This window comes from Neovison vison, chromosome 1, assembly GCF_020171115.1.
Source record: "Neovison vison isolate M4711 chromosome 1, ASM_NN_V1, whole genome shotgun sequence".
NCBI lineage: Eukaryota > Metazoa > Chordata > Mammalia > Carnivora > Mustelidae > Neogale > Neogale vison.
Genome location: NC_058091.1, coordinates 306132385 through 306152073, shown reverse-complemented (window position 1 = coordinate 306152073; position 19689 = coordinate 306132385). Strand labels below are relative to the sequence as shown.

The following is a 19689-nucleotide window of genomic DNA, read 5'->3' as shown; positions in this document are numbered from 1 at the left end:
CATGTGTGCTGACTCTTTTGCCAGGGACACTCGGCAACTCACCTCTTCTCTGAGACAATTCCTATTCATACTTGGGTCTCAGTTTGTACATCTTTTCCTCCAGGAAGCCTTTTCTGACCATCCCCCACTAAGTTAGGGGTCCCTCCCCCATGTTACAGCAGGAGCTGGGTGGTCTTCATTGATTCTCTTCCAGTAGACAGCACCTGAGTAGGACACCTTCCTGAATGAACTGCTCCGCTGCCTGACCTCCTTGACTATTGGAAGCTCTGCGATGACACGAGCCAGCTTTACCTTGGTCACCATGAACTCCCCAGCACCTAGCCAGTGCCTGACACATGGCTGGTGTCCAAGAACTCTTTCTAAATATGTGAATGAGTGAATCAATATAAATTTTCCATCTACTTTTCTAGTTTATTAACATTCTGAAGTAACATTTAGGAGGGATAAATTTCTTCTGAAATACACCACAAGGAACACATGTAATATTCATGTCATGCATAACATAAACACAAGGAGGCATCTATTCATTACAATGAGAGAGGTTGAAATACTTCAAAAGCAAATTATTAATGTGAAAATTTCATAATCTATAATAAAAATTGAAAGGAGATGATGATAAGTCAACATTTAGGAAGGAAAGTGATTGATTCCTCATGTATAAGAAAAATGCATTTTTTAGTTCAAGTGGCCTCTGAAAACCTGCTATCAAAATCCATTTCAGGTTAATTAAAGTGAAAGCATGGTACCTGGTCAGAGTGATCTGGAAGGAAGTATAGCCGGCAATGAACGAAGCCAACCTCGTGAGGCTCTGCTTCCCTGATCCGCCCACTCCGACCAGGAGGGCATTTCCCCGGGGCGTGCCAATGACGCGCGAGATCTAGAATGTGCAGTAGAAAAGGGACATATCATTGTTCAATGCACAAATATTCCACTTTTTTCCTAGATAAGCATTTGGGAAGACATAAGTGTCTCAGCATGGGCATGGAGAGATACATTGGCTGGACGAAGGAGGCTATTTCTGAAAGAGAATGCTGTTTGAAGAGGGTGTGTTTTGGGGGGTGCCTTTGGGAAACTAGAGGAGACCAGTACTGAAAAGTCAACCCAAGCTACCCCTATGGCCTGTTCTGGGTTTTAAAGGAGAGAAATAAAGAGGACGTGGAGGTTTCCTTTTAGTCTCCCAACCTAATGCAGTGGGACAGGAAAGAGACTGAAATTTCAAGGCAATGTGTATTCTTGGAATACAGAACACACAGTTAATGAGAATATCCTCAACATTTGAAAAATGGCAGAGAGCTCAAATTGAAGGGAAGAAAATTCCCAAAGTGTAGCATAGGTGATGGAGTTTTTTAAAAGAAGAGGAGGAGGAACAGGAAGAAAACAGGCATAAACACCGTCCCATTATTTGGCACAGACAGTGAGACCTAAGGAATTGCCCAAGAAGTGAATATGGGTGGGCGAGTCAGTTGCCCCAGACTAGCTCAAGTTCCCCTCATGGCAGCAGTCCATGTTTCTTTCGCTTTATTGCAATGACTTCTTCTACCACCAGCTTCTAACGCCCACCTAGAGGAGATTCAGTATAGGATTCTCCTTGATGCTTGCTTCTCCATACTCCATACATGATAACTATTTCTCTTCCCCTCCTAGCTGCAGTTTGAGCCTGGGGAATTACCGTGATACCCCCTTGTCTGCAAACTGATGACAGAGTGTGAGACAGGGCTGAAAAAGTCACTTCTCTGCAGCTGGCGGAAACTCCCTGGGGTAACCCGGGCTCCGTATTCTGCCAGTGGATTGCTAAACATCCCCTGGGAAGGGCTATACTTTCCTCTTTTGGGGACATCTCCTATTTTCTTCTTATTGAGGTTAAATAAAATGTTGGGACTACGCTTGTCTTTTAGATTATTTCCCCCAGCTTAGCGTGAGCATGGGAAATGGAGACCATTTTCTTGTCTCTGCTGTGGACCTGAGAGCCTGTGGACTAGGTGGGGGATGCCCCCGTGGCATTCCTATTCGGCAAGCCCTCGTGATTCTCTGTAAAGTTGTTGCAGGCAGGATAGGAACGGTACTGGCAAAAATGATTTTGCCAATATCTGTTTGTATTATTTCCCTGGTATTCCTTCAAGAGGCCTAGATATGGAAGGTAAGGAGCTATCAAAAACCACATGAGAATCTTCTGTGTCTTTCCTTAATGAACATTTTTCAAAATATAAGGTTTTTGTCATAACCATTTCCTTTCAGTGGTGTTGGTGAATATGGTAAGGGTTTAAATAATTGTTGTTAATTAATTAGGTATTGGGAACCTTCACCCCACATCTTTTCCTGAAACTAGAACTAGGTCTTATATTAAAATTTTCCATTCCCAGTCTCTAGCACACAGTAAATGCTTAAACCCTCTACAACAAATAAACATAAATATGAACAAACAAGTAGGAGGGTTTAAAAGAGACTCAAATCTCATAATCTAATTACAAACTAAAATTAAATGAGAAAACACAATTGAGTAAAACCTTTAAACGGGACTCTTTAGTCTTACTCTATGCAGATTGTGAGACAAAAATATTCTTCAATTCTTTTAGCAAATATTTTAAAAATTAATACTGCCCATCCTGCCCCACAGGTGCGCACATGCTAGCAGAGGAGGGAGACATATTAAAGGAAATGTGAGGATTCACAGTCCACAGTGAATGTGGAAACACGTAAGAACGGTAGTGAAGGAAACAGTGCTGCTGGTAGAGGCCAAGTCTTGGGTGTGGAGCTGGAGAGTGATCTGGATCTTGGAATAACTTGAAATCAAGAAGGGGGCATGCCAGGCAGGAGCTGAGCTACATTTCAGGAAGAAATGATGGGCTATAGAAAGTCTCAGAATAGGCAAAAGGGCTGAAGTGTCCCCATAGAAATGGAACTCCAGTACTAGGTACAGAAATATCAGGAGACGAGGCAGCAAAGGGTGCTTTAGCGCCACACTGGGGATGGGGTTAAATTCCAAACCAATCTATCTAGTATCTCAAGTGTGCCTATTCTCCACTTGTGAATACTGAGGTGACTAAATTGGGTGCCCATGTTCACAGAGCTCATTGCCCAGTAAGGAAGAGAAACACACACACCGACAAATTTCACATGAGTCAGCGCATAGGTGAAGTGCTCTGGAAACAGGGTGTGCTTCATCAAGGATAGCTGATTTTTCTGGATTACATGCTAAGCAGAGTAGAAGCCACTGGCCAGAGTGTTACACAGGGGCTATACCATGAAAAGCCACATGCACCATGGTTTGAATCTTTACCAAAGATGCAAAAGAGCTACCACAGAGGTGCTCTGTGTTTTGAAAGAAAATCTTTATTTTAATAAAAAAAGGAACCAAGAAATATGTCTGGTCTCATATCACACTCTGTATTGCTGCAGTTTTCATCTTAATTCTGTCTGTTGGCTTCTGTCATGTCTTGTGACTAAGTCACACATTTCAAGGTTCACATTCACACAACACAGTTGGGATGTACTGTCCCAGGAAACAGAAGAATAGAAGAGAGGGTCAGCCTAGGAGAACATGAGGAATGCAATCAATACCTTACTCAAAAACTCCAGTCACGAATTCCTCACCTGATTCCAGAGCAGACACAAGAGGCTAAGAGGGAAGTTGAGGGAAAGCAGTCAAAGACCCTATGCTAAGTCCTATGCGCCTCAAATGTCATGTCCCCACATTTTGAAGAAATGGTCATCACTTCATGGTCTGTTCATGAAACACAGAAACAAGAGAGTTCCAGAGAACTTCCTCAAACATAAGACTAACATAAAGTCTCATCTTTAATCTGAGCAATTATGAAATCCTAGGCCAATCAGATTTGTCTCCAAAAGACATTAGTTATAAAGTTGCCTTTGGTATTATTTATTTTCTTTTCTTTCTTCTTCCTCTTAATCATTAAATATGACAGAATCATTATTTATATTTGGAAGAACATTTGTGCTCACAATTCAGTAGAGATGTTTCAGACTCTGAGAACTGAGAATGTCCAACCATATGCCCTGGTGGGGGAGACTCAATCTACAACAGTCACTCTGTCTTCCTCCGTCTCCCTGACATACTCCAGCCTTCCCCACCCTATTCTACTTTCAGAGTGAGGATCGACTAGATGAACTTTAGCTTCAGTAATTATCAGAGGTGACACTGTGTAATTATGAGATTTTTTTCCTTATGAATAAACCCAAGTAATGGAACACAGCCTCTTTCTAAAAGGATGTAGCCTGAAAAAGTAACTGACATCAAGAGAGTGAGAATATCAACAACAGATTTAAAATGGCATTATCCACAGATAAATTAAGTCATATAAGTTATCAGATAAATAACATATTTTACTTCCAACCTTTGAGAGTCAACTATGCTATGAATAGATACTGGAATGATTCCTGTGACAAAGTAGAAAGGAAAATGTACTTTCCTGGTAGACTTCATTCTAACAGAATTTTCATCCAACTCAAACTCAATCGTTTATGAATTCTTTTTAAATTATCATTCCTAACTGTGGTAAAATATATATAACATGGGGGGTGGGAGGTTGGGGTACCAGGTGGTGGGTATTATAGAGGGCACGGCTTGCATGGAGCACTGGGTGTGGTGAAAAAAATAATGAATAATGTTTTTCTGAAAATAAATAAATTGAAAAAAATATATATATATAACACAAAATTTACTGTCTTTTTTTTTCCAATTTATTTATTTTCAGAAAAACAGTATTCATTATTTTTTCACCCTTAACTACTAAGTGCATGGTTCAGTGGGATTACGGGATTGAGCACATTTACAGTGCTGTGTGAGCACCACTACCAACCACCTCCAGAACTCTTCTCATCTTGCAAAACTGAAACTCTGGACCATAAACACTCCCCATTCTCCCTACCTCCAAGCCCCAGGCAACCACCATTTGACTTGCTGTCTCTATGATTTTGACTAGACTAAGTACCTCCAATAAGTGGAATCCTAACAGTATTTATCCTTTTGTGACTGGCTTCTTTCACTGAGCATAATGTCTTCAAAGTTCACACACAATCTTTACAGCTTTCTTTTGCATAATGCAAAAATATAAGTCGACTTTTTGCCTGTGCTTTGAACTCATACGTCAACTGCATTCATTCATTCAATGTGGTGAAAACACTGAGCCGGAAGCCATATGGCAACACTGGATAAAATTATATCACACATGGATAGTATCCATGCTCTGATATTCCGGCTGATTTTCAGCCTACAGGTGTGACACGGTGCATTCCGTTTGGAAATGAAATTGGAATATGGCATTGAGTTTATTTGCAAATTGAATATTCTTCCAGGAGATGAAAGAGGAGAGAAAAGAAAACTCTGGTGTGAAGCCAAGCATCCATCACTTTGGGGAGGGGTTACTGGGTGTGGCCACTGACCTTGACTAAGTGAACCATGGCATCCTGGAAGAAGACCAAATCCATGCCCATGCCACGGACGCTCTCATTATACAGCTGCAGGAACATATTCAAACGCTCTTTCAGGTGATCAAAAGATTCAATTCGCTCATAAATTTTGGGCATTTCAGTATCGGCCTCCTCCGGCGTTTCACCTAGGTTGGGGCAAAACAATTTGCTTTCTTCAAATCACTGGGCTTTTCTAGTTCCTTCAACCTAAATTAATATACTCATAACTCAACATTTTCACATGCGATACTGATTTCATCTGAATGCCATACTATATGTTTTTAGAAAAGAAAAGAAAGCAGGGGCACCTAGGTGGCTAGTCAGTTGAGCGTTTGACTCCTGATTTCAGCTCAGGTCATGATCTCAAGGTCCTGGGACAGAGTCCCAGTGGGCTCCATGGTCAATGGGAAGTCTGCTTGAGATTCTCTCTCTCCCTCTGCCTTGCCCCCACTTGCATGCCCTCCTCCCTCCCCCCCCCTCAAATAAATAAATAAATAATATTTTTTAAAAAAGAAAGTAAGTAAACAACAGTAAAAGCATTGGATTTCTTGTGATCCTACCTAGTCTTAGTTCTTTACAGTCTAGAAAGGGCCAATTTCATATAATGTTATATATATTGAATTTAATCCAAATCTATATTTGAATATTGGCATTTCAAGGAAGTTTCCAGAGGTATTCGCTTAATGGTCAAAATGAAGATCAAAAAAGTAGGGATTCAATGTCAAAATCAGCTAAAGCGGTCAAGACTTAAAAGATTTTTCAATAAGAAAAAAAGAAAAAGGTCATTGCATTTACTTAGGAAATTCTTATGAATCAGGAATTTTTTTAAAGATTTTTTTTTTTTTTTTTTTATTTGACAGAGGGAGAGATCACAAGTAGGCAGAGAGGGATTTCAGGCTAGTTGTGAAGACAAAAGTAAATTTGGGGAATGGAGGGAGAGGGCTGAGAGAAAACAGAATAGTGATTTCCTAAATAAACATAGTGAATTATGTCACTGGGGTAAGATGTATTAAAATCAATCTACTTTTTTTTAAGGTTTTTATTCATTTATTTGACAGAGACAGACACAGCGAGGAAGGGAACATAAGCAGGGGGTATGGGAGAGGAAGAACCAGGCTTCCCAGTGAGCAGGGATCCTGATCCAGGGCTCGATCCAAGGATCCTGGGATCATGACCTGAGCTGAAGGCAGCGGCTTAACCAACTGAGCCACCCAGGTACCCCAAAATCAATATGCTTTTCTAAAAAAAAATTAGAAACACCTAATATACCAGTGTAATGCTCTTCGATCTTTGACTACAAAGCATAATGCCAAAAGAAAAGCTAAACTGGGCATAGAGAAGTTCACCAGCAGTTAACATTAGTAATAGGAAAAAAGTGATTCATGAGTTGAATACACCAATAACAGCTTAGGAATTCGCTGGGTACTAGAGGAGGGAGTGGCTCTTCCAAACTTCGCAGTACATAATCATTTTCCATTGACCCTGTCCTGATATAATAGCACATTAACCTTATTATGACAAAGCAAGAAAACTGATTTAACATAATCATGAAGATTGGCTTATTTGCAAAGCTCTCTCTAATTGAATTTCAATAGTCACTTCGGTGTTTCATAAATATTCAACTCAAGCTTCGAGAAACCAAGTGCTTGGAAGTCAAAAAAGGTTATGTGTTTGCCTCCAATGCAACTGCCCCACAAAAAAAGCACTTGTGCTTTGCTCCTCGAAAACCATCATCTAATTATTTAGCCTTCTGAATTAAAGGAAATAAAATACATAAATTCTAATTTTTTATCCTTGTGAATTAGAGGAAATGAGATACATAAATTCTAATTTTAAATGCTCTTACACTTACAGGATTTTTGTATGTGTGTGACCTCGTTTAAAATAAAATGTGTCAGCTTCTTTCTGTAGAAGGATCCCTCCAACTGCACAGCCAGCAGGAATTCTCCTTTTGCAACAGTTGCTCGGAAACTTTTGATAAATCATATACAACCTTACCAAACTAGAAAGGCGCTGCTGATCATTTTCAACCATATACGAGATATCAATAGCATATAATTAAATATGTCTTTTTAAATATGGAAATTAACTTAAAATTCACCCTCAGTATTAAAAGGGGTAATTAAACGAAAGAAAATAGTCTACTTAAGCTCAGTTATTTCTGAGGGAAAGAAGTAAATGGAGCACTACTTCTTTTCCTAAGAAGAAAAGTAACATACATCTTCGTTTTTCATAGAACCATAACCACGGAAGCTTCTGTCCACATGGCCTCTTTCCAATTATAGTCAATGGTCTTCTCAGATATCCGAGGTTTATCTATTTTCAAACAGTCAGGCTGACCTGAATAATAATTATCATTATTTTTGCTACCTTTCATTTGGCAGACTGCCAAGCCACTCTCCAGAGAACATTTCATTTATTCCCCACAGTGCCCTAGGGGGCATATATTAATATTTGCATTTTCATAAATGAGGAGAATGAGGTTCAAGAAAGTTCAGAGACTCGCCCAGTCTACCACTATGTGGTAGATCCCTTCCTCAAACCTACCACTGTGTGACCGCTCTAAGTCCTGGGCACTTTCTTCTGCCCTGTCTTGTCTCCCAATTCTACCTCAATAGGAAAGACTAATATGCATAAAAAATAGTTAACCTCTGAACTCAGTAAGTATCCGCTTGGTCTCTATTTACTGAGCGTATACTATGTCCCTGGCTTGTTTCAGTGAAGCTTACTAGAGAGAAATTCAACACGCCTAAACTGAACCTTCTGTCTTCAGGGATCCCTTTGGTGAATTTTAAATGCCACTCAATAGTTTACCTGTAGCTTCAGGTGCGTCCCTCAAGAAATTCACAAAATAAGCATCCGTTCCACAATCCACCAAGAGTTTTTTCTCTTCACCAAGCTCCGCCTCCACCAGACCGGCTAACGCCTTGTCAAACCAGGTCACGTCTCTGGACACTGTGAAACGATCAGCTATAACACGTTTACACTCGTGCTTCCACAGCTGTAACAGTACCTGCCGAAAGCATAATTAAAACGTGTTACTGGTTTCTATTTGCCACAGTTGGGAATCAAGTTGACAGAATTACAGAGCACCATCCTTCCTGATCTAAGACGTTATATTTTAAAAACCTGACGTTAAAACATACTTAACTTCATTTCATATTGGTCTCATTCAAGTATATCAAATAGAGAGTAATGTCTATTCATTTTCAGTCTTTAAATTAAAATGAAAACATCCCTTGACAAATTACTAAAACCACTCTGATTAACCAACAGGGTAATATTTTATGTGAAAGTCTTAAGTCTGTGATAAATGAGTCTATTTGGATAAGACACCTATATTCATGTGGCCAGAGCATAATATAAAATATAGTATATAAACAACTCTCATGTACACAATGGAGATATTACAAAGGTATATTTACTTAACACAATGTGAAGGAAGTTTGTGGCAAAAATCTGGATTATCTGAACAATGCAATCACCTACTCTCCAGAATCCAAGCTTCAAAGTTAACTGGAAGTTGAGGAAATTAATTGCTCTACCAACCCTTTGTGTGGCAAGCTCATTGGAGTTGAAAGACTGGTGGAAATTTCTTAACTTGCTGGCACTCTGCAAGTTAGGAGGTTTTTTAAACCTTTCGATTACTAATGATAAAGTGTTATTTGGTTACCAAAATATAAAAGGAACTTAGCAAAATATATTCAATGATTGCTGGAACTATTTATGGTAATTTAAAGTAAGCATCAAAAATGGCTACTCAAGAAAATAATATTTGGGACATGCATTCTATATTACCATTAATTTTGTTAATAAATTTCAGGGGAAAAAAATCAAGATAAAATGTTCCCTGCTGGTAAAATGACTCTCTGTTCTCTGTAACAAGGAGCGTGAGTTTTCCCTGGAAGAATTGTCTTGGAGTCAGCCACTGTCGTTCCCTGCTTTGTGATCATCTGGGGCAAAGTTGGGGTTTTTTTATAGTCACTACTTGGTATGCCTAGTGACAGTCTGGTGGATATGTCAACTCTCCCTGTGTGTTTATGTGGACAAGCCCTAAAACCTACTTGTTTAACCACCTCCTCCATTCCATGTAAATCTTCTAGAGAAGCCGACGTTACCTATTGCCTGAGCACAACGGCCAAGCTTTGGGGGGAAAAATACTGGATTTTTCCGTAAGTTTCCTAGTCTGAAGAGAATTCTTTTAATGCTAGGAACTTTAATACTCAAGTGTGTGAATAAATGCTGATTTTTCAGCCAAATGAACTCTTTCTACTTTTTTGCCTCTTTTCAATTATACCAAGAGACGTAATTCTTTTAGTGCATCTAGTTACTTAGAAAGGAAAGATTGAGGATGATGAACAATAAAATGGTCTCTTCAACTTTGAATGTTTATAAAGATAGCTACTTTTTTAAAGTTAAAAATGTCAAGTTTAAACTATGAAGACTATTATATAATAAAATCAATAGTGGTTCTTTCTGTTATTTAGTATAAGGAAAATAGCTTATAATGGGAAAATAAGATCAATTGCTTCTTTTATTCCATTCATTAGAAAATAACTGTGTATTCTTTTTCCTTAAACATAAATTAACTTAATAGAATTTTTAAAAGAAATTCTGACGTACTTTCTCCTTATTTATATCAGTTGAAAACAACCCAAAAAATTAATATCCATGCTAAAACATCCCAAAATATCTCATCATTCCACAAAAATTACGTTATGAATAGTATTTAGGACATAGAATAAATAACAATGCCATTTGTTTCCCTATGTATCACTCACATCGGGTTCCGTGATAACCTCCGAGGTGGTGTTCAGCATACCCTGCCAGATCCTGGAAAGATCTCGAAGGTTAAATATGTAATGGAATTTTGCTGGTGTAGGGAGCATTTTAATCTTGGTCATCTGCCACAGTCGGCGTGTCAGGGGAACCAATTTCATCACTAAATCTCTCACTTCTTCTGAGAAACCCCTCTGAGCACAGTAGTAGCCTCTCCCAATAACACCTGAAAGAGGAGCAAAGTCATTAACATTTTGAGTGATGGTTCAAGACAGTGAAATTAAAATGAAAACCATTATAATGTAGAGTTAGCACAAATATTATACACATTTTAATAGATGGCCACATAGCAGAGAAATTTATATTAATGTTCTCTTTTTTTAATCTAAAAAAATAGATACAGGTGCAAGCCAGTTAGCATTTGACTACTGGCAGGTTGATTAAGAATTACCACTGAAAGCCCTAGCTGAACAAATTCAATATTATTAAGTGAGTGATGATAAATATATAAAGTTGCCTTACAAAGACATAAGAGACAGGGAGGTCTCATGAACCCTAAGATTTCTCCATTCTGTTGTTGCCTATCCATGCATTATAAAATATTTTAATTTACTTTATATGTAAAACTTTCTAGGTAAAAAGAAGAATAATTAAAATTGATAATAGTCATTTTTTCTGGTCCGTTGTACTTTTCCCAGGTTTAGATCATTCACATATCATTTGGCTTCCAAACTTTTGCCCACTGCCGCAATTGAAGGCAAATACTTCCACACTCCAGTAGCTCGGGGTGCTGAGATGACATTTTAGTCTGCCAGAAATTAATTAGGGTAATCCTAATAAGTTTTCTCTCAGCAGCAGTTTCAGAAGTGGTAAATTAATACCTAACACCATGTGTACAAAATTTTACACTCTTTTTCTGCAAAGTGTTAACTACAAAATCAACTATAAACTCTTTTCTTTTTCTTTTACTTATTTGACAGAGAGAGAGATCACAAGTAGGCAGAGAAGCAGGCAGAGAGAGAGCGAAGCAGGCTCCCTGCTGAACAGAGAGCTGCATGTGAGGCTCAACCCCAGGAATCTGAGATCATGACCTGAGCCAAAGGCAGAGGCTTAACCCACTGAGCTACCTAGGTGCCCCTATAAACTCTTTCATTTCTTAAACTATCATAGTTATCTACTGGGCCAGTGTTTCTTCAATGATATTATTTCTGAAATACTACCTAATTAATCAACCAATAACCTGATTTCAATCCTATAAATTACTCTGAGATCAAACTCTGGCTAATCTCTGCTATAGGCAAAATTATTTCTTTGGCCAAAATCATTATGTGGGTTGGTTAAAGTACACAAACTTTTGGAATGGTATCCCATCAATCCAGACCTCATACAGGTATATCCATGAGGAAACAATCTCATCATCTCCTTGTTCATTTAATGTTTTCTTCCTTGCCTAAGGCAGCAACAGTTACTTTAAGAACAAAGATAGAAAAGATCTGCCTATGCACCCAATTCAGGATATAATAAATCCTTATAGAAACAAAATCCTGATATTAACACAACTGGTAGGGCACCTAGGTGGCTCAGTAGGTTAAAACATCTGTCTGCCTTTGGCTCAGGTCATGATCTCAGGATCCTGGGATCGAGCCCCACATCAGGCTCTCCACTCAGCAGGGAGCCTGCTTCCCCTCCTGCCCCAGCCTGCCTCTCAGCCTACTTGTGATCTCTCTCTCTCTCTGTCAAATAAATAAATAAAATCTTTTAAAAATTAAAAATAAAAATAAACACAACTGGTGAGTGATAAGGGTAAAGACTAAGAAGCCACCCAATGCCCCTTCTGTGTTGACCTCTGGGTGCATATTTTCTGATTGGAATGCAAGCAGATGTTCTTGCTTCCCCAAGCCCCCTTGACACCATTTTACCAAAGATCTTGTCCATGGAAGCATCAGAAGGCAACGTGCAGTTAAATATAGAGAACTGCCTCTTCAGTCTTTGTGGTATATCATTCCGTCCACCCCCAGGATGGATCATGGCTGCCAAAAACTGGATGTCCACGATGCTGGTAAACTCCCCGGGCTTCTCTAGGTTATAAAATCCATTCTGTTCCATCAGCTGTCGTACTATCTCATTAGTAACCTAAGAAAGACAACTTTCAGAATTAAAAGGTCACTCCTTTACATCCCAGAAACTAGCTCCTTGAGTGTTTCCAGATAATGAAATTTATTAGAATTGAGGAACTGCATATTGAAAAAGTGAGAAAATATTTACTCCTCAAGGCATAAATCAGTGTTGAATTGAAATGAACCACGGGATGGAATAAATATACCTGATCTCCCCACTCATTGATTATTGGCATATTCACATCATCAATAAAAACAGTCATCTTCTTTCCTGCAGGAGGGCCATATGTTGTACCCATGCGTTTATCCACATAGCTCTCTATTGTCTTCTGTAAAACAAGAAAGCCAACAGAAAGATCTGTGAAAATATCCTCTAAGGCACGGTAAATGATTTTTAAAATCTAGGAACACTGGAATTGATGTGAATTACTCACAAACACCCCAAACCTCTTTTTAGTTCTGGAAACCAAAACATGAAGTACCTAAATTATCTTGCCATAATGTTAACCTTTGAACACCTGCTTTAATTTAGGAGTTAATGGAATTCTAACTAGTGTATATTTTAGTGGGATGGGACTCCTTGGTCCCATTTCTACAGATTTTTACCTTATTGTTCCTGTGTTGATGACACTGTATCCCCCAACCTCATTATTCAAAAAATAATTTAGCCCTTCCACCAGTTTCCCTGCACTGCCCAAGAAGCTTCTTGGGTCTGTGCTCTGAGCCAGACAGCCTGCCACCCCTGGAAGACTGCTTGCTCTCCACTGAGAAGGCTGCCAGTGGCTTCTGTAGCCAAACACAATCCAGATTCAGGACTTTGGGGCAGACAGAATCACAGGGAATCCCCTGCCCTCTCAGCCCCTGAGACAAAACTGCAAACTACACCATGTGCATCTCTCTCATTGCTTCATTCTCAGCTTAGGTGGTAAAGAAGACTACACTGTGCTCTATTAAAAATAAAAACAAATCTTCCCTAGCAATATGAAAAAGAACTTGACAATTGATTAAACTAATGTAACGTTACAGGTCAACTATTCCTCAATTTAAAGAAAAACTGATGGAAGGAGTGTTGGAAGAGGTAAGGGGGAAGATGGGGAGATAGAATCAATGTACCGGATCTCCCCATTCATTGGTTGATCCAGAATATTGATCACGGGATGATCATTTCCATAAGAAGACCATGTGGCTTGGAAATCAACCATCATTCAAAATGCATGAACTGAGTAACCAGAGCTAGGACCACAAAGAAAACAGAAAAGACTTCACATGTTCTCATGCTCTAGAAACTTGGTCTTAAAGGCCTCATTCCATTCCTACTACTGTAGTAATCTACTGATTGACGATTTTAAGTCCTGTTAAAGGTGATGTATAAATGTAGGAGAAAGCAGGGGTTTATTGCAATAAAATACATTCTCCTCCTATCCAAAAAAAGTTTAGTTATTTCATGATAAAGAGCAAATCAGCTAAGAATGACTTTAATAATCCAAGATACAACCACAAAATAAGGCCAACATATAAGCAAAAATCTATATATTTGTCCTTGGAAACCTTTGCAGTTGGTAATTTGAAGTTGTAATTTTCCATCACCATTTTAATGAATAATGGCAAGAGACATAAAAGTTTTTCACCATTTCCAAATATAAAGATATACAAATATATCACAACTCATTCAATTACAAAATAAATCTCTCATGACAACAGTGCAATGGCAAAAAGAATTTCCTATTCCCCAACATAAAAGCAAACTGTTTAAAGTAATGTACTAGGCTAAATTTAGCTCTGCTTTTCAATGAATTTAAATGCATAAGGCAATTAATAATCTCCTGACACCTCCCTATGGCAAGCCAGAACCTTCCAGACATTCCCTTGTCTGTTAATGAGAACTCACAGGCACATGAAGATTTTATGTCTCAGGGGCCATCTGGGAGCTAAAAGGCCATAGGTGGGATAATATGAAGTAATAGCCCCATATGTGCACTTGCTTTCCCTTCATTGTAACCCTATTTCTTTTTCCAAATAAAAGGGAAATTACTAGTAAACTATATATGTCATAAAAGAGCTGAGTTGACAAAAGCAAAAACAAGGGAGGGGTGAAATGAAATAGCCTTGTGACCCTGGAATTGAGACCTTTCTGTTTTGAGAACTGCTACCCATTAATGCGTAATTTGAAGTTTGGGGACACCTCCTAAAGGCCTGAAATACAATAACTGCGGCTTCTACTCCATCACTTATCTACTGGGAAATGTTCAGGAAAACCACCCTACATGACTGGTCTCTCCAGCTGGATTTCCCCACATGAATGATCCACAGCATCACAAAATCAACATAGCTTTTTTTTTTTAAATTTTTAAAGATTTATCTAATCACAAAAGCAATATATCTAAACATAAATGCCTCCTACCCCAAAATCTGCACTCCCTGCTAAGTGCCCATTTGAGGGAATGGCACCAACGACCCAAATGTCCCATCCAACATCAATACATCCCTTCTCTTAAAATTTCAATATTGCTATCGAATGTATCTCCTCCCTGACCAGTGATATGCCTGAGGACTGTTACTTGTCCTGGGAATTCATGGGAATTAATGTCACAACCCTCTTAAGTGGCCCTCCCCCCAATGGTGCCTCCTCCAATAAGTCCTGGGAACTTCTTTAAAAAACATATACACTGTCTATATCGTGTGATTTACAATTTTACCCAGAATTTTCTGTCTCCCCTCCCCAAAAAAATCCATCTAAAGAACCACTGCTAATCTTTGTAGTGTTCTGCCACCCACGCTCTCCCTGATCTCCTTCATCAGGGGGAGATCACCAACCACCGTTTTGGTTAGATAACCGCAGTCCAGTTAACAAAAATAGGTATATTTGTTTATCTGCGTATTGTCTGCCTCTCCCCCTAGAATGTGAAAAGGGAGGGCACCTTGTTTATCTTGTTCATCACCACATCCTCCATGTCTAGAAAGGCATGTGGCACACTGTACCTATTTATAAATGTTTGATACAGGGACACTCACTCAAAGAAGTATCCGACTCTGGTTTTGGTTCAGATCATGATCTCAGGGTCATGACATCAAACCCCGAGTCAGGCTCCATGCTCAGTGTGGAGTCTGCTTGAGATTCTCTCTCTCTCTGCACTTGCCCCTGCTTGCACACTCTCTCTCTCTTTTTCTTTTTCTTTCTCTCTCCCTCTCTGAAATAAATAAATCTTTAAAACCATATATTTGATACATAGAAAAGGAAGAAAAGAAACCTGGGGGCCATCTGTGACCTCCTTCTCTCTCTTCTGTTCCTCTCTTTTAACCACGTGTTGCCAGCCCACAATGGTTGTGCTTCCTGATCACAACTTGAATTCATCTCACGCTGGTTCCATTCCGCCCTTTGTTACTTGGTCCAGCCCAACCTTCCTCTCCTCCTGGGTCTCTCCGAGGACACTCATATCTCTTCCATCTTTTCCTCCACTCTGCAGCCAGAATGAACCTTCTGAAGGGCAGTGTGACCCCACGCAACTCCACTGGTTCCCCAGGAGTGACTTACAAGGAACTCCATGATGTCTCCACTTATGCGTCCAGTCTCTCCTCTAAACCCTCCTCCGTCTCTTTGTCCTGGCCCCTTGTAGTCTTCATTCATTCATATTCAGTTAACAATAACACACACACCATAAAGTGATGCTCAGCTCACCGGCTAATGTACATTAAGATTAAGAGATCCTTATTTACAAATTCCTAGAGTAGTCATTTCTGGGCCAAAAAATCTCTCTCACGATTAGCCTCAGCCAAACGCAATTTGTCAAATATTGATTCAGATGCATGATGGTCCATAAATGTCGTTTCTCTCAACCCAGCTCTTGATTAATAAAATTGAGGTCTCTAGCAAGGACCTGAACTAAGGGCGGTTTATGCTCTTCTCTGAGAATAAACAAAAACTTTACTCTGAAATCAGGGAATAGTAGTCCATGTGGTATCATCTTAAGCAATTCATGGAACCGAGAAAAGATTCTGATCTTCTTGTCTATCTATCTCACACTCAACTAGCATATCAAGGTTAACCCAAGTAGTGACAGTGGCATTTTAAGAAATGAAAATTTGAGAGTTAGAAATCCAGACAGACACAGGAAGGCAGATACGGCAAGCTGCCCTTGTCCACTCTAAGCTGGGACTCCCTAAAACCAGAGATAACCAATTTTCTGAGTTAATTTCTTGGTAAACAATTCAGCCTATATAATTCCTTAAAAAATATATCATATTGATATAATATAAATATGGAATTTCTTCAAGTAATGTCAACTCTTTCATTACATTGATTTCTATAATCCTCTAAAGGAACTACTCCTTTCCCCCTCTGGGTCTACAATACTTAGATTATACCATAACTAGCATTTATCACATCCGTTATACTTGATTGTATATATGTCTGTTTCCCCAACCACACAGAAGGAGGAACACTGCATTGGAAAGGATATTGATGGGTCATGTGCAGTTGTGGAGGTTGTATACTGCCCAGTTTGGGGGGCTTACTATTCACACCACTATCACTGTGAATAAGACATATCACAGATCTGTATAAGCTGCATGGTCACAAGTGGAAATGTATATAAACATATTTAAATAACAAATACTTATATTGTGTGTGTGTGTGTGTGTGTGTGTGTGTGAGTATTCACAAGAGAGTATTATCCATAAATGATATATGTAAAAGCACCTGATGAGCTTAATGCATTATAAAAATGAAAGGTATTTTATTATTATTTTAGGTATCCCTATATATCAGCATTTAAATCATTTTCATACATAGGGACGCCTGGGTGGCTCAGTTGGTTGGACGACTGCCTCGGCTCAGGGCGTGATCCTGGAGTCCCGGGATCGAGTCCCACATCAGGCTCCCAGCTCCATGGGGAGTCTGCTTCGCTCTCTGACCTTCTCCTCGCTCATGCTCTCTCTCACTGTCTCTCTCTCTCAAATAAATAAATAAAATCTTTAAAAAAAATCATTTTCATACATATTACACCCAATTAAATTGAAATATTTTGAGATACAAATGTAAAAAGTAAGCTAGAAAGATATTATAAGAAAATACTGGACATTTGTATAACCTGGTACCCCGACCTCCCACCCCCCCGCCCCTTCAAAACCCTCAGATTTACTATAGCACCAAGAACCATAAGATACCTGGGAATAAACCTAACCAAAGAGGTAAAGGATCTGTACTCGAGGAACTACAGAACACTCATGAAAGAAACTGAAGAAGACACAAATAGATCAGCTCATCAGGTGCTTTTACATATATCATTTATGGATAATACTCTCTTGGATCGGAAGAATAAACATTGTTAAAATGTCTATACTGCCTAGAGCAATCTATACTTTTAATGCCATTCCGATCAAAATTCCACCAGCATTCTTCAAAGAGCTGGAGCAAATAATCCTAAAATTTGTATGGAATCAGAAGAGACCCCAAATCACTAAGGATATGTTGAAAAACAAAAATAAAGCTGGCAGCATCACGTTACCTGATTTCAAGCTTTATTACAAAGCTGCGATCACCAAGACAGCATGGTACTGGCATAAAAACAGACGCATAGACCAGTGGAACAGAGTAGAGAGCCCAGATATGGACCCTCAACTCTACGGTCAATTAATCTTCGACAAAACAGGAAAAAATATACAGTGGAAAAAAGACAGTCTCTTCAATAAATGGTGCTGGGAAAACTGGACAGCTATATGTAGAAGAATGAAACTCGACCATTCTCTTACACCGTACACAAAGATAAACTCAAAATGGATAAAAGACCTCAACGCGAGACAGGAATCCATCAGAATCCTAGAGGAGAGCATAGGCAGTAATCTCTTCGATATCAGCCACAGCAACTTCTTTCAAGATACGTCTCCAAAGGCAAAGGAAACAAAAGCGAAAATAAACTTTTGGGACTTCATTAAAATCAAAAGCTTCTGCACAGCAAAGGAAACAGTCAAAAAAACAAAGAGGCAACCCACGGAATGGGAGAAGATATTTGCAAATGACAGTACAGATAAAAGGTTGATATCCAGGATCTATAATGAACACCTCAAACTCAACACACACGAAACAGGCAAACATATCAAAAAATGGGCAGAAGATATGAACAGACACTTCTCCAATGAAGACATACAAATGGCTATCAGACACATGAAAAAATGTTCATCATCATTAGCCCTCAGGGAGATTCAAATTAAAACCACATTGAGATATCACCTTACACCAGTTAGAATGGCCAAAATTAACAAAACAGGAAACAGCATGTGTTGGAGAGGATGTGGAGAAAGGGGAACCCTCTTACACTGTTGGTGGGAATGCAAGTTGGTGCAGCCTCTTTGGAGAACTGTGTGGAGATTCCTCAAGAAATTAAAAATAGAGCTTCCCTATGACCCTGCAATTGTACTCCTGGGTATTTACCCCAAAGATACAGATGTCGTGAAAAGAAGGGCCATCTGTACCCCAATGTTTATAGCAGCAATGGCCATGGTCACCAAACTATGGAAAGAACCAAGATGCCCTTCAATGGATGAATGGATAAGGAAGATGTGGTCCATATACACTATGGAGTATTATGCCTCCATCAGAAAGGATGAATACCCAACTTTGGTAGCAACATGGATGGGGCTGGAAGAGATTATGCTGAGTGAAATAAGTCAAGCAGAGAAAGTCAATTATCATATAGTTTCACTTATTTGTGGAGCATAACAAATAGCATGGAGGACAAGGGGTGTTAGAGAGGAGAAGGGAGTTGGGGTAAATTGGATAGGGAGGTGAACCACGAGAGACTATGGACTCTGAAAAACAATCTGAGGGGTTTGAAGTGGCAGGGGGGTGGGAGGTTGGGGTACCAGGTGGTGGGTATTATAGAGGGCACGGATTGCATGGAGCACTGGGTGTGGTGAAAAAATAATGAATACTTTTTTTCTAAAAATAAATAAATTGAAAAAAAAAAAGAAAAAAAAAGACATCTACTGCCTAAGTAAGATCTTCCCCTTGTATTATAAGTTACTAAAACCAAATGAAAACAGTCTTCCATGAATAAAGTTTAAAATGCTCAACAGCACGTCATTAAAAAAGTAAAATATCTAAAGCAACGTGAAAATACAGTAACACATAAATAGAAGCTAAAAATAAAACAAGAGCACTAAGTGATAAATCAGTGTTTTTTGAATATTAATGTGGATAAAGAAGAGCCATTGGAAGGAGACATGGGGTGAACTGGAAAAGCACAGTAAAATGTATGGGAACCCGGTCTCTCACCAGGCTCTGGTACCAGCTAACTGTGTGAACACAAAGAAGGACTTGATCTCCCTCCACCTGACTGCACTAACAGTAACAGTAAAACCTGACATTTTT

The 19689-nt window shown here is 39.1% G+C and overlaps 1 protein-coding gene across 1 annotated transcript in view; it reads right to left on the bottom strand.

The window, feature by feature from the left end:
• Nucleotides 1–19689, bottom strand: part of DNAH5 (dynein axonemal heavy chain 5) — a 168892-nt gene that overhangs the window by 76412 nt on the left and 72791 nt on the right. Inside the window, exons 32-37 of the mRNA XM_044233758.1 lie at nucleotides 12530–12652; nucleotides 12126–12339; nucleotides 10209–10432; nucleotides 8242–8440; nucleotides 5401–5573; nucleotides 747–877 (exon numbers count right to left, since the gene is read on the bottom strand). Coding sequence (XP_044089693.1) covers nucleotides 747–877; nucleotides 5401–5573; nucleotides 8242–8440; nucleotides 10209–10432; nucleotides 12126–12339; nucleotides 12530–12652 — 1064 coding nt within the window. The remainder of the gene's footprint in view (nucleotides 1–746; nucleotides 878–5400; nucleotides 5574–8241; nucleotides 8441–10208; nucleotides 10433–12125; nucleotides 12340–12529; nucleotides 12653–19689) is intronic.